The 14,336-nt window shown below is 38.1% G+C and overlaps 2 protein-coding genes across 4 annotated transcripts; both read right to left on the reverse strand.

Moving 5' to 3' along the window:
• Positions 1-944: 944 nt before the first annotated feature.
• Positions 945-9,897, reverse strand: LOC100255760 (uncharacterized). 3 transcript variants are annotated; one of them, XR_009465026.1, is made up of 4 exons: positions 9,788-9,897; positions 9,122-9,419; positions 1,319-1,623; positions 945-1,235 (listed from the first exon to the last, which is right to left on the reverse strand). XR_009465026.1 is itself a non-coding variant. In XM_059734817.1 (2 exons), the coding sequence occupies exon 2, from the start codon at positions 9,402-9,404 to the stop codon at positions 9,129-9,131; it is 276 nt and encodes a 91-aa protein (XP_059590800.1). In that variant the 5' UTR covers positions 9,405-9,419; positions 9,788-9,880; the 3' UTR covers positions 8,916-9,128. The 3 variants fall into 3 exon arrangements, 1 of the variants encoding a protein (XP_059590800.1); XR_009465032.1 differs by having other exon boundaries at positions 1,319-1,846; positions 9,788-9,882; XM_059734817.1 differs by lacking the exons at positions 945-1,235; positions 1,319-1,623 and having other exon boundaries at positions 8,916-9,419; positions 9,788-9,880.
• Positions 9,898-11,583: 1,686 nt separating this feature from the next.
• On the reverse strand, positions 11,584-14,062 carry LOC100266036 (chlorophyll a-b binding protein, chloroplastic). Its single transcript, XM_010657584.2, has 5 exons — positions 13,681-14,062; positions 13,384-13,572; positions 13,252-13,289; positions 12,087-12,601; positions 11,584-11,799 (listed from the first exon to the last, which is right to left on the reverse strand). Exons 1-5 carry the CDS (start codon positions 13,734-13,736, stop codon positions 11,782-11,784), a joined length of 816 nt encoding a protein of 271 aa, XP_010655886.1. The 5' UTR covers positions 13,737-14,062; the 3' UTR covers positions 11,584-11,781.
• Positions 14,063-14,336: the final 274 nt, after the last annotated feature.

The following is a 14,336-nucleotide window of genomic DNA, read 5'->3' on the forward strand; positions in this document are numbered from 1 at the left end:
GGGTATGATCTAGGGCCTTTACACGCCCCAAACACTGCAGAAAAGAGGGGGCAAATGTCACACAAATATTTAGATTAGCTCCGTGGCGGGACACCAGTTCGGTAATATACCCCTTTAGCACATGGAAGGTAATAGCACACAAATATCCACCTGGTTTTCCTCTTAAGGTATCGAACGTTAAAACAATTCACTCTGGTTCACTACCAAGTCCCATCTCCCAAACACATGCAAGCAAGAAGAATCTCGGTAGTGGAAGAGTCCACCTGACCCATAGGCCCTCTCTACCACGGTAGTGGCTTAACCTTTTTGTAATTGGTTGCTTCAAATTAACCAGGACGTTTTTCATCAGAGGTTGACCTACTTCAATCTTTAACCCGGAAGCTGGCGTCTTACCATCAGAAAACCCGAGCCCACAGTGCAAACCAAGCAATATGATAGTTATTTGTGTGGGCAGAATTTGAGTTTCAAATCATACAATGAATCAGGCTGAACTAGTAAATGAAAAACCGTGCATTTTCCTGGATCTGCAAGAATGAGAGCTAGTAGGTAAGAGGATCAGCAACATGACCGCTCTAATTTTGTATTCCCAATGTTGGACCCCCTTTGGGGCAGCCAGCAAGATTTGACACCCTTTAGGTTGTTCCATGATTTCAAGGGCAATGACCGGGTTAATGCCTACAGCTAAGCTTGAGGGTTTTGTTCCCTTAATCATAGTCTCACCTACATGTTCGCCCTTCCAAAGGACAACCTGCGGAGCCAAAGAAATCCTGCTTTTCAGCTCTATCACTAGGAGCATACACGCAATTTGAGAACCTGTATGAGTTGTCATGGCATGAATACAAGCAGACTTATATTCTTCCAGTTTATCTCATCGAGAATTAAACCTGGTGGGCCGACTGTTTCAAATCCTACAGGACATAAGAGCAATTCCCATTTCTTAGATTTAATTTTAAGAAATCAATCGACCTTTTGATTCTCTCAGGAATTTTACTGCTTACGGGATCCACTGTCAATACATCACATAATCATCATGGCTATAACTTCTCTAACAAATTATATCCTCCATTTAGTTTTACAACCCTCTAAAAGATCACAAGAAACAGATAACTGCTGACAATGAACATTTTACAAAGAGATCCTGGCAATCACATCCAAATAGGCCTACTAATGTCGTGTTGCCATGTCTCGCTCTCTAGACTTGATTTTGTAACCATAACAAGAACTATTTTGCATATCTGTAGGAGAAAAAGTTGAAATGGTATTGAATGAACTAGCATCAAACACACCATTCTGAAATAATACCTAAATCAATGCCTACCTTGAATTTATAAGCTGCCCGAGGGATCCATACCAGTAACACTTCAGGAGGACACTATCAAAGGACATGTAAGGAGAATTGATGAAAGCAGTAAATATTCCCACAAAAATATCTTCAAAAGCACCACAGTTACATGAAAATTTATTCATACTCAAAGACCAATCAGCAATATTCAGGTATTACAGACCTGCTGTGGTTATATAATATAAGACTGAATACTGATCAAATCAAGCTAAAATAACATCCTGGAATCCTCCACCCTTTAAGACAGATGTAAAGCATTCTGCTAATGGCTTCTGAGCTTCCTGCATCAATGAAACAAAACTAATATATCTTTTCTTGACAGCAAAATTTAACAAAAGAAATTCAATTTCCAATTTGATTTTGGTTAAGAGAAAGTTCAGTGGAATCAAAACATAGGGTGTAACAAGATTTTCTTCAAAGCCAGTCCCTTTTAGTTTCCCAGGAAGTCATGTCAAGAATTGTTTGTGTATCTCACTTCCCATCATCCCCTTCTAAGCCACAATGCTGAAAAAGAAAAATGTACATTCTAAGGCAGTCTTTGATAAACGAAAAATGATTAACTCAAATTCCATAACACTTACCATTAAATTTTTGTTAAAAAACCATTTAATCTATAGATTAAATGAACCTGAATTTTTCACTTAGAGCAAAACATAGCAAGTGATTTATAAGAATTTATAATTTCTGGATTATAATTTTAACCTTCAAATTTTTTTCAAATATTGGATCCTTGTAATAAGTTTAACTAATAAATAATTTATTCAAATTTTTGACCTTATCTAATAAATAAAAAAATGCTGGCTTATTAATATACCTTAAAAAAATTTAACTGGATTTACTTTTTTATTTGTTTGGGTTTCCAATTATACTTAGACACCTCTAGCATATTAATATATTATATCAAAATACTAATGATGATAATAATAATGACAATATATTATTATTAATATGTCACATAAATTATAAGTGAACCATATGTTATACTATTGCACACTTGTTTTCATTCTAAATATTTATATGACAAAGGCTTTGATTTTTAATATTTTATATATAAATGCAGTGTGGATTAACTTAATATTATAATAAAACAACAAAATATTTAAAAAGGTTATTTTAAATATGTCATATGCAAATTTATAATATGGTGTTTTTCAGTTCACATTCGTATCTCTATGGACAAAATTATGAAATAATAATTTTCAACTTTAATGTTTAATTTTCTCAAGCAACTAAAATTAAATTGAACACCTAAAATTAAGAAGATACTTTAGCACTTATAATTTTCAACATTTCCAACTCAAACCTTAGAGTTTTAAAAACTAAATTTTATAGTTTCATCAAACATCACCTAAGTAAAATCCTTCATTAATATTTATCCTAACAATCCACATTTAGATTGTGAAGTTAAGGAGGTGTTTGGTTGGGAAGTTTGGTGAGGGACCCTTTTTGGTCTCAGAGATTCAGGCATTGGAAATGTGGGCTAGGGGTACATGGCAACTAAGATTTGGCTTGCAGGTGTCTGTTTTTGGGGGGTCTTTAATTCTGTTTGAGTTTGAGGATCGTTTGGAGGCAGAAAAGGGTGTTGGCTAGAGGACCTAGGAGGTTCAGGGAGAGACTTCTCAGTTTGGAAAGATGGCGACATGAGACTGGGTGTATGGTGAAGGAGGGGTCTTACAAGCAGGCGTGGGTGAGAGTGTTGGGTCTTCCTTTGCATTTGTGGAGCCGTGAAGTTTTCATTGAAGTTGGGGACTGTTGTGGAGGCTTCGTCGCAGTGGATGAAGGCTTGGTAGACTCGGTTCAGTTACAGTGGGCTAGGATCCTAGTGAGGTTGAATGGGAGAAGTCTACCCGCTTCGTTGCAGCTAGTGGTTGGGTCTACGTGCCATTCCATCCAGTTGTGGTGGGAAGCCCGCCTGAAATTTTCCATGGTTGTTCCGAGAAGTTGCAGTAATGGGTCGCGGTCGCCAGAGTCGAAGGTTAAGGGTGACGACGGTGGTGGTTCACGTGCAAGTATAGGAGTGGAGAAAGACCAATTTTCTGTTGTAGGCTGGTAGGGAAGACGTGTCAAACTCTGGAGGGAAGAGTGGCAGTTTTGGCGAAAGTTTGGATTACTGTGTTCAAAAAGTAGTTGTAGGTGGGGAAGATTTTGGAGGCGGTGGCAGGAGGAGTCCAGTTGGCAGGAGGGTCTCTTTGGAGGATATAGTGGGCTCAGAGGGGGTAAGTGGGCCAATGGGGGAAGGCCTAGCTGTGTTGCAAAAGGCCCAAGGGGTGAATGGGCTGGCTGTTGGAGAAAAAGGTGGGTTGGGTCGGGCCCAATTGCGTGACCCTTCTCTTTTAAAGGAGGAGGGTAGTGTGGGGGTGGATAGCCCTTTAGGGCTCCTCGTTGGGGACAATGGAGCAGCAGAGACTGTCCCGGTGGAGTGGTTCAAGTCGCCTTTGGCTTGGATTTTAGGAACTGATGAGGCTCTCCAGGTTGAAGTGACAAGGTACTCCTCTCATCCCTTTCCTTTGGTGTTTCAGGGGGCACAGGGTTTCTCTTCTTCTTCTCTTTTTTGTCGAAAAAGAGCGGCGGAAGGGGTCCGAAGTCATGGTTGTGGCTCGGGGACGAAGGTGGTTGAAGCGGATGTGAGCATTCGTCCCCTGAATATAGTTTTGGCTTACGGGAGTGCTGCGGTGTCCTCTTTCGAGAAGGAAAGGGCGTTAGTTGTGGTTAGAGAGATGAGCCCCGAGGAAAGCAACTCCTTGAGGTAGCTTGAGTTTGGAGCGGAGTCAGATGGGAAGTGGAATTCTTCTCACCTTGCTCAGTTTAGTGACTTTCTTGGCATGCCAACCACGGGATTTGAAGAGGAAATTCTAGTTTTGCTCAAGAAATGGATTATGAGGAAAGACCAGAAGAACCGGAGGTCTGGGGCTAAAAGGGTAAAGGTTGAATCCTTGAGGTCTGAAAGGGAACTTAAAAGGTTGGAGTGTTCCGTTAATTTTAAAGTTTAGGAAGTGGAAGAGCTCTCTTTTGAGAGAGTGGGGGTTCAGTCTCTGAGGGTAAATGAAGTTAAGAATCCTTTCTTTGAATGTGAGAGGGGCAAATGATAGCGATAAAAGAAGGATCATTAAATCTTTAATCAAAGCTCAAAAAGCGGATTTGGTTTGTCTACAGGAAACCAAAATCCAAAGTATGTCGTGTAGATTGGTTCGGTCGTTGGGGGTGGGCAGGGTCCTGGAATGGGGCACTCTTGATTCTCGGGGTATGACATGGGGGGTGTTAGTTTTTTGGGATAGAAGGGTTTTAGAGTTTATTGGAATGGAAATTGGTGATTTTTCGGTTTCCTGTCAGTGTAAGAATGTAGAGGATGGTTTCTGTTGGGTTTTTACAAAGGTGTATGGCCCTGCTGTTGGGAGGTTTAGGGAAGATTTCTAGGAAGAGTTCGGGACTATCAGGGGTTTATGGCAAGATCCGTGGTGCATAGGGGGTGATTTTAATGTTATTAGATTTTTGGGAGAGATGAATAGTATCTCAAGATTGTCTTCAACAATGAGAAGATTCTCGGAGGTCAATGAGGATTTGGAATTACGGGATCTCCCTTTGCAGGGGGGTCTTTCACGTGGAGGGGTGGTTTGAATAATTAGGTTCAGTCAAGGTTGGATAGATTTAGAGTTTCAGAGGATTGGGAGTGTTATTTCAGTGGGGCAGTTCAGAGTCTTCTTCCCAGACTTGTTTCTGACCATTGCCTAATTTTGTTGGACGGTGGAGGAGCGAGGAAGGGTCCTTTCCCCTTCAGGTTTGAGAATATGTGGCTGAAGGAAGACGACTTTAAGGATTTGTTAAGGGGTTGGTGGATGGGCTTCCAATTCAGAGGGTCTTTCAGTTTCACTCTATCTGAAAAACTAAAAGCGCTCAAGGCCAGCTTGAAGATTTGGAATAGAGAAGTGTTTGGAAATATCACTGCTAGAAAAGAATCAGCTTTAAAGTAGATGGTGTTTTGGGATTCAATAGAAGGGAAGAGGGTGTTGTCTGTTGAAGAGCAAAGTCTCAGAAAGCAAGCTTTGGAGGAGTATAAGAAGTGGGTAATTATGGAAGAGACATCCTGAAGGCAAAAGTCTAGAGAGTTATGGCTGAGGGAGGGTGACAGAAATACTGGTTATTTCCATAAAATGGCCAATGCACATAAGAGGGTTAATTTCCTAGTGAAGATTAAGATAAATGGGTCGTGGGTAACTGAAGAATGTGACATTAAAGATGGTGTGGTTCAGGTTTTCCATTCTCTATTGTCAAAAACAGATGAGTGGAGACCCAGATGCAATGGGCAGCAGGTTGGGGTCCTGGAAAAGGAAGTTGTAGCAATGTTAGAGGCCCCTTTTTTTGAGGAAGAGGTGTTTGATGCTCTCTCGGACCTCAATGGAGATAAAGCTCTTGGTTCTGATGGTTTCACAATGGCGTTTTCGCAATTCAGTTGGGGTTTTCTAAAGGAGGAAGTTATGGGGTTCTTTAAAGACTTTCATGATTAGGGCAAGTTCGTCAAGAGCATTAATGCTTCTTTTCTGGTTTTAATTCCTAAGAAAGGAAGAGCTGAAAATCTCAAGGACTTTAGGCCTATAAGCTTGGTGGGCAGTCTTTACAAGTTGTTAACAAATGTGCTAGCTAATAGGCTTAAAAAGGTGATGGGTAAGATAGTGTCTAAGTCCCAAAATGCATTTGTGGAGGGAAGGCAAATCCTGGATGCCTCGCTGATTGCGAATGAGGCGATTGATTAGATGCAGAAAAGTGGGGGTGGTGGCATCCTTTGTAAGTTGGATATTGAGAAAGCATACAACCATGTAAATTGGAGTTTTCTTCTTTGGTTGCTGGAAATGATGGGTTTTGGAGCTAAGTGGATTAGCTAGATTCAATGGTGTACTGGTATTGTCAGTTTCTCCGTCCTTATTAATGGAACTCCCCCAGGATTCTTCAAAGTTCTCAGGGATTGAGACAGGGGGATCCTTTATCCCCCTACTTGTTCGTGATTGTCATGGAGGCTCTTAATAGTTTGTTGAAGAGAGCAAAAGAGGGAGGGGTTTTGCTGGGGTGGCAGCTCAGTGGTAGAGGAGGAGTGGGAGTGGAGATCACTCATTTGTTGCTTGCGGTTGACACTTTAGTATTATGTGAGCCTTCCATTGATTAGGTGTCCTACTTGAGTTGGCTTCTTATGTGGTTCGAAGCCATGTTAGGGTTGAAGATGAATTTGGACAAAAGTGAGATCATCGCGGTGGGAAGAGTGGAGAATGTAGAGGAGTTGGCTCTTGAGTTTGGTTGCAAGGTTAGCAAGCTCCCATCTTCTTACTTGGGTCTTCCTTTGGGTGCTCGTTTCAAGGAGGTGGCAATTTGGGATGGGGTTGAGGAAAGGCTGAGGAAGAGACTTTCCTTTTGGAAAAGGTAGTGCATCTCCAAGACAATCAGCTTGGTAAGAGGCTTACATAAGCTTTTAGCTAAGGTTCTTGTCAATTGTCTCAAGAAGGTGGTGTGTAGTTTAGTGTCGGATTTTCAACATGCATTGGTGCCGAGGAGACAAATTTCGGATGTTGTTTTGATTGCAAATGAATCCATTGATTCCAAAGTTAAAGCCAACTTGAGAGGGGTCATTTGTAAGTTAGATATTGAAAAGGCCTATGATCATGTAAATCGGAGCTTTGTCTTGCAGTATTGAAAAAAAATGCACTTTGGCTCCAAGTGGATCAGCTAGATTAGATGCTGCATCTCTACAACTAGATTAGTGGTCTAGGAGCAAGGTGAGGTTCTAGAAGGACAAGTGGTGTGGAGATTCGTCTTTAAGGGAGTCATTTCTAGAGTTATTTTCCATTGGTACCTCAAAAGATGCTTGGGTGAGTGAAATTTGGGAGGATGGAGCCTGGAGTCCTAGGTTTACTAGGTGGTTTCATGATTGGGAACTTGAGGAGCTGCAAACCTTCTTTGGGAGATTATCCGCTTACCACTTATCTTTGGAGACTGATGATGTTATGGTTTGGTTGCCTACACAAAATGGTGTTTTTTTCTGTTAAATCCTTTTACTCCTCTTTAGCAAATAGGAGATTGGAGCCATTCCCTATGGCATTGTGTGGAATTCTTGGGTGCCTCCAAGAATTAGTTTTTTTGCTTGGGAAGCAACTTAGGCCAGGATTTTGATTCTTGATAAGCTCAAAAGGAGGGATTGGAGGATTCCTAATAGATGCTACTTGTATAAGAAAGAAAAAGAAAAGTGACCATATCCTCATCCATTGTTCGAAAACTCATCTTTTGTGGTGGCTGGTATTTGCGCTTTTTGGTATCCAATGGGTGACGCATTCTTCAATTAGAGAGGTTCTTCTGAGTTGGCATGAGACCTTTGTTGGTAAAAAGAGGAAGAAGGCTTGGAAAGTTGCTCCATTGTGTCTATTTTGGACTTTATGGCGAGAGAGGAATAAGAGAGCTTTTCATAACTATGAAAGCATAGACCAAGCTATTAAAAATTACTTTTTGCATCTATTTTGGGATTGGGTTCGGCTGTCTATTGAGGACGGTTCATTATCGTTGTTAGATTTTGTGGATTGGGTAGGCTCTTGTTAGAGCACGATAGTGAGTTTTTGTGTTTTCGTGCCTTTTTTTGTCTTTATTTTCTTTGTATACAACGTGTATACTCTCTTTCTCTTAATCCTAATCTTATTTACCTATCAAAAAAAATATTCTGCCCTAATTCCAAAACTCCATAAATCAAGATTGAGTCTATTGAATCTTTAAAACCCTTTTAGGGAGAAAAGACAGAAGTATAGAATTTGAGTCGTCAAGCCTTAATACGGTTTTGAGGTGATCTACTAAGAACCATGAGGGAATGCTACATTGTAAACGTGAAGATTACGTATAGGTGTTGATTAGCATAAGACTTATGGGAAGAAACATCAATGTCAGGTAAAACTGTATGCAATCCTTTCAGATTTAGTGAATTTCTGTTGCAATCGATAGACCTGTAATTTTTGCAGCTATAAAGGTTCCATGAGTAAAATCTAATCATCGACATTTTGCGAATTTCTGATATTTTCATTCTTGTGCCAAACTCACTTGTATAAATTTTCTGCTAGGATATAAATGAGCAAACTAGATAGAGCATACCTCCTTGGCTCATCTCTCCCGTTTATTTCATTGCTTCTGCTGTTGTTTTGATGTTTGTTATTCCATGTGAAACACGGGAAATACAAAATGTGCACCAAGAACCAGGAAAGAACAAAAAAAGAAAAGAAAATACATGATAGGTACACAACCTAACACCTAACCAAAGAGGGGCTAAATTGTATTGTCAGAGTCAGTTTTACGCTAAAAAATGTACTTTATCATATGGCATAAGTTTTTAACAGCTATGGCAGTCCAATCACCAACTTCTTCAAAGCATGGTGGAGATGAATACAAATACGAAAACTAGAATAGGCAGTTCAATAGAAAAAAATAACTAGATTAGCCACTTAATGTATTCAACAAAATTTCAACCTTGTGCAATAACAACAATATAAATCATTTTATCCCATAACTTTTGTTCATTCTGCACGGTGTTCAACTAAGGTAGGCCGGCTAAAGATGGAGCAACATAATCCCAAGTTTTATAGTTCATAGTTGCGTGAATAACATCCAAAAAGTTTAAACACAATCATCATAACGCATGAATTTCATGCTGTAACATGTATTTCACATAAAGCACATCCTTTAAAGATCCTAATATTCTATTCAATGAAATGAGTTTCACAAGAAACCATAAAAATCTCTGATAAGGTTCAAGATTCAGACCATTCATTTACTTGGACTTGTAAAAGTTCTGTTGGAGAAGGTCGTCGTAGGGGTCCCTCCGACCGGGCACCTGGCTAATCTGAGGGTCCCAAGCGAGCTGAGAATTGTGGCGCTCGAAAGTCCAGAATCCATAAGGGCGAATCGGAAAGGACCATATCTCCTTGGTCCTGTCGCATCGATCCTTCACCGCATACAAGCGCTCTCGGGCCCTTCGATCCCTCTCCTTTGGATCCTCCATCAGCTTCAGAATCAAATTCTCAGCAAACTCCATTATAAACCCCATCTTAATCTTCTCTTCCTGAACAAATGGAATCGAAATCAAATCCCTAGGCCTACAGATCAAATCCAAAGCAAACCCTAGGGAAGAAATCTCAATGCAACTAGGTTCATAGACAACTAATTCAACATTAAATTTATTTCTACCACGTTTGGTTGCTTACAAAACTGAGGATAACGAAAGAAAACAAAATTTTGAGTCTTCTGGTTAAAAAAGAAAAAACAGAAAACTAGTCAACTAAGTCAAATAATTGAGAAGCAGATTTTTGTTTCTTAAGCCCCAATTCATCGAAAAGTGTTACACTGAAAAAAATAAGCTGTTTTCTTTTTCCTGCATTTTCTCAGAGGCCAAACACATGGTTTCGAATAGAGAGGGAAAATAGTATATACCTCTGGGAGAATTAGCACTTGCAATGCAGATGAATCATGAGTGACGCGCAGTTGATCATAGCTTTATAAGAGATGTTATTAGGGCCGGGCTGAAGCATGTAGGCCCAAATCCATCTTAGGCCCGAATGGTTTTCAATTTGAGATTGGGCTTAAAATGTATAAGAAGACGGGCTGGGTTCACCCTTTTTGCGTGGGCCATGGCCCTTGGGCCTGTCCTTTGCTCAGCTCCTGTTGAAGAAGGCTACTTTAGGTGTTCAACCTCTTGCGCAACTCTACGTTTCAACTATGGTTATGTTGGTTCTTAAAGTTTGAAGGAAAATGTGGTGAAAAAAAATAAAAAATAAAAAATAATTAAAATCATTAAATTATTTTTATATACTAGTTCAAACTTATTTAATTTATTTTAACTTTTTTATATAAAAATTTAATAATTTAAAAATACATGTATTTATAACTAATTTTTATTATATTTCATCTTTTTTTATATTTTTCATATCACAGCCAAACGTTTTTCTTATTATTATTTTTTTAATACATTCTGAAAACCAAAAATAATTTATGCGTTACACATTTTGGAACACAAATGTCATGAAAAATTTTATTAAATTTATTTATTAATGCTATTTTTTTTTTTATTATTTCTATGCTAACATGGAATTACAACAATTTTTCAATTTTAAAAAAAGGCAAGAGTATGGTTTAAATAAATTTCTTATTAGTCATTTTTAAAAACAGAAAATAATAATAATTTTTATATAAAACATAGATAATCTTTGAAATTCACCTTAAAAAAAAAACTTTTCAAATATATATAAAGTTTGTTTGGTAACTATGTTTTAGAACAGTTTTTTTATTTCCAAAATAAAAAAATATAAAAAATAAGTTTGACAACCAAAAATTGTTTTGTGCTTTCTACTTTTAAAAACAAAAAATATTTTTTAGTTATTTTCTATTATTTTCACTTGTTTTCAGAAATTTATTTTAAGAAATAATTATACAAACATATATAATGATTAAAAATAAAGCACTAGATATAAAAATTATTTTTAAAATATATTTAAAAATATAATAAACAAGTTAAAAACATTTTAAGTTTTCAAACAGATATTTATTTTACAAAAATTAGAAAACAATTTTCAAAAACGGTTCTTAAAAACTATTTTTCAGAATTATTTTTTAAAACAGTTATCAAAGATACCCATACTTTTTAAATCACTTTTCAAAAACAATTTCTTGATGTTTTTAAAACAAAAGCTTATTTAATAACTTGAAACATTCTTAACCAATTTTTTATGTTATGTTTTAAAAAAGCAAATAAAAACAACTAAAAGCATTATTTTTGGTTTTTTTTCAAAAAATTGTGTTGTTTTTGGAACAAGTTTTCAAAGAACTTTTTCCATTAAAAAGTTATAAAATATGTTTTCGAATCTAAAAAACAATCTTTTGATTTAAAAGTAGAACACTATTTTCAAAAACTAATAATACTTTTCTATTTTCTACTGCCCTTTGAAAACAATGAGATTAGGAAAAGGGAATTTTCAACTCAATTCACACTAAAACACTTCCAACACTACTCCATTTCATAAAATATTGATTCAACTTAATTTTAATCTTTTTTGGCTGTGAAATCCCAGATCCTTGTTCAAATTTTCAGTAAGAGAGTTCTTCAACAAGATCTCTACCATTTTATAAATCTACAATCATGGGCTTTGAGTTTCTTTGCCAGTTTTTTACTATTTTCTTTCCATCTGTTAGACAAATGGATACTTTCATGGACATATTTTGTGACGACCAACTTGTTTAAATGGAATCTAAGTTAATAGAGGTATTTGTACACTGCATGAGCATTCTTTAGAAGACATAATCAGAGGCAATACAAGTTCCAATGATACAAACATTTCTCTGAAAAACACACATTTTCCCATGTCCTTTCTTGGTCTCCAAACATGTTTCACCAATGTTTTCCTAGAAGATACCATTCTCCTTTGCTTCTGTCACTTGGGGGTGAAAGCCTGAATTAATAGAGCACACAAGCAAACAAGAAACAACATTAGACTCTTTTGGATAGAAATCAAAGTTTAGACATGTCTATGATTCTTTTGAATTTAACGTAGTCTCGGAGCTTGGGAGGTCACACGTTCAACTTTCATCTGTTTGTTTGCCCCATTTGTATATCTGTTTTCGTAATTTACGGTTGTTTGTCTACCTGCCTATATGGGGTATGGGCCCTTAAGGGAAGATGTTAAATCCAAAACCTGTAAGTATAAGCGTTCAAGAAAATTGATAATTTAATACTTACAGCAAAAATGGTGGCATGTCCGGGATCAGCAAGGTGGGCAAAGAGGTTGTCAATGGGGCCAGTGCCAGTGTAGATGGCTTGGAACCAAGCACCCATCACAGCCAACATAGCCAATCTCCCATTCTTGATCTCCTTTGTTCTCAACTCCTTGATCTTGTCGGGCGAACCGCTTCCCCAGCCAAGAGGGTCGAACCAGAGCCCACCTGGGTAGCCAACATCAGTCCCGGTGAGCTTGTTGTTGGGGAAAATGGGGTCAGTGTTGACGCACCCAGGCTTGATGATGTCAGCCCATCTTCTCCCCTCAGCCCAACCGATGAAAATCATCTCAACAATGAAGAGTGTGGTTTTGTCGGTGAAGTACTCCAATTCTCCAGCAGTGTACCAGGATGGGGTGTTTAGTATCCCAATTTTTGTTAGGAACTCTGGGATGAAAATTCCAGCTGCTCCCAACATTGCCCATCTGCAGTGCACTATCTCTGACTGAACCATCCATTTCAGTGTCTCTGGATCAGATCCTGGTAAATAGAGATACCCGTGTTCAACTACCAATTAACATAATTGCTAATAGGCTAATAATGTATATCAAATTGACTAATACTTTGTAGTGGCCTACCTCGTCCAATGTATATATTATCTGCTTTAACCCAATGTATTGTCATAGTTCTAAATCATATTTATATATGATTAAGAGAAGCTCATCATATATTTAGTACTACTGCACTAGGAGTTTCGTGTGGGATATCATATTCACCCCAAGTAGACAAGGTAGAGTCTCATATCCGAATCAAGAAGACATAGTAGATTCTGATATCCGGTCAAGAAGACATAGTAGAGTCTGATGTCGGGATCAAGAAGATACGATAGAGTCTAATATCAGGATTGAGAATCAACTCTGTAGAGTCTGATATCGGGATCAATAGGGATCAAGAATCAGCTGTGATAACATTCTATAATGACTGTCACTCCCCGTGGATATTTTAAAACATGTGGACATGGTTAAAAGAATCCCCATTTTATATATACAGGGCTAAGAAGTTGTTCCCCTGTCCAACTAGGTTGGGATGTCACCCCCACCTTCTATATAGTCCCCTACTACCCAAGATGCTAATAGATTATGATATATCAAGTTGATTAATAAAGAGTCAAGTTCATCTTTTTGACTTACCAAGGCCAAGGGGATCGAAACCAAAGTCTCCAGGAAGGCTGCATTACAAGATTCAAACCAATTAAAACTTCAGAAACACAGCAACCATGATCTGACAAGAGACATAGCAGAAGATGTATATAAACACTGAACCTGCCATCAAGCCATGGAGGAGGGGTGCTGCCTGGGAACCAAAGAGGCCTGTTAGGATCTGCCGCCGCCGCGGATACAGTAAAAGACCGCGTCCCAGCTGCCGGTGCCGTGAACTTCTTCAGGCTCAGTCTCTTCCCCCCAAGAAAAGAGGCCTTGGTTGCTCCCACAACAGACCCAGTCTTCTGAGAACTACAACACGGTTTCAAAAATCCATGCAGAAAGGTTAATAACTCTGCATATATATACTAGTAGTGATCATGCATTTGAATGGTAGGACACATATGAGAGAGAACTTGCCTGGGAGAGATGGTGGCAACAGCAGCCATGGCGGAGGAGGCACAGACAGAGGCCATGGAGGAGGGTTTGTGATCAGCAATGGAGAAGGTTAATTGATTGGTGGTGGGATATGGAGAAGAAGTAAAGACATGAGGAGGGTGTTACTTGTTAATGTATGAAAGAGAGGGGGCTTATCTTAAAGGATAGGGAGAATAGGGGTGTGATTGGCTGGTGGGTTGCCATGTGGAAGGAAGAATCTAATAAGAAGCACATCCACCTCCAGTTTCATAAGCCTACCTGGAATAATCAGAAGCTGGTGGTTCATATTCTAAGCCCATTCCCCTCATATCTCATGTCACTATCACATCTTTGCCTCCCCTCCCTCTCTCCCTCATTATTTTGTTTCATGTTAGATCATCTCTCACTGCACCCTATTTATTAATCAAGATCAATACATAGAACAACCATACACGTAGGTTATGTATGGATCTCAAAAAATAATTTTTTTAAAATACAAAAAAAAAAAGACTTTCTCATCTTTAATTATATCGAGAAAAATATTAAAAAAAATCATATATAATAAAATTTAATTAAAAATTTATGTGTTTTAAAAGTATTTAATATTTATATTAAAAAAATTAAAATAAGTGAAAGAAATTTGAAGTACTATATAAAAA

Source organism: Vitis vinifera, chromosome 1 (genome assembly GCF_030704535.1).
Source record: "Vitis vinifera cultivar Pinot Noir 40024 chromosome 1, ASM3070453v1".
In the NCBI taxonomy this organism is placed as follows: domain Eukaryota; kingdom Viridiplantae; phylum Streptophyta; class Magnoliopsida; order Vitales; family Vitaceae; genus Vitis; species Vitis vinifera.

What these genes read in the sequence shown, in the direction of transcription:
- LOC100255760 (XM_059734817.1), bottom strand. Translation starts at nt 9,404, where the DNA reads ATGGGGTTTATAATGGAGTTTGCTGAGAATTTGATTCTGAAGCTGATG.
- LOC100266036 (XM_010657584.2), bottom strand. Translation starts at nt 13,736, where the DNA reads ATGGCCTCTGTCTGTGCCTCCTCCGCCATGGCTGCTGTTGCCACCATC. An exon ending in GTTGCCACCATCTCTCCCAG is followed by an intron (nt 13,573 to 13,680) that starts GCAAGTTCTCTC and finishes ACCGTGTTGTAG; the next exon opens with TTCTCAGAAGACTGGGTCTG. An exon ending in TTTCGATCCCCTTGGCCTTG is followed by an intron (nt 12,602 to 13,251) that starts GTAAGTCAAAAA and finishes TCTATTTACCAG; the next exon opens with GATCTGATCCAGAGACACTG.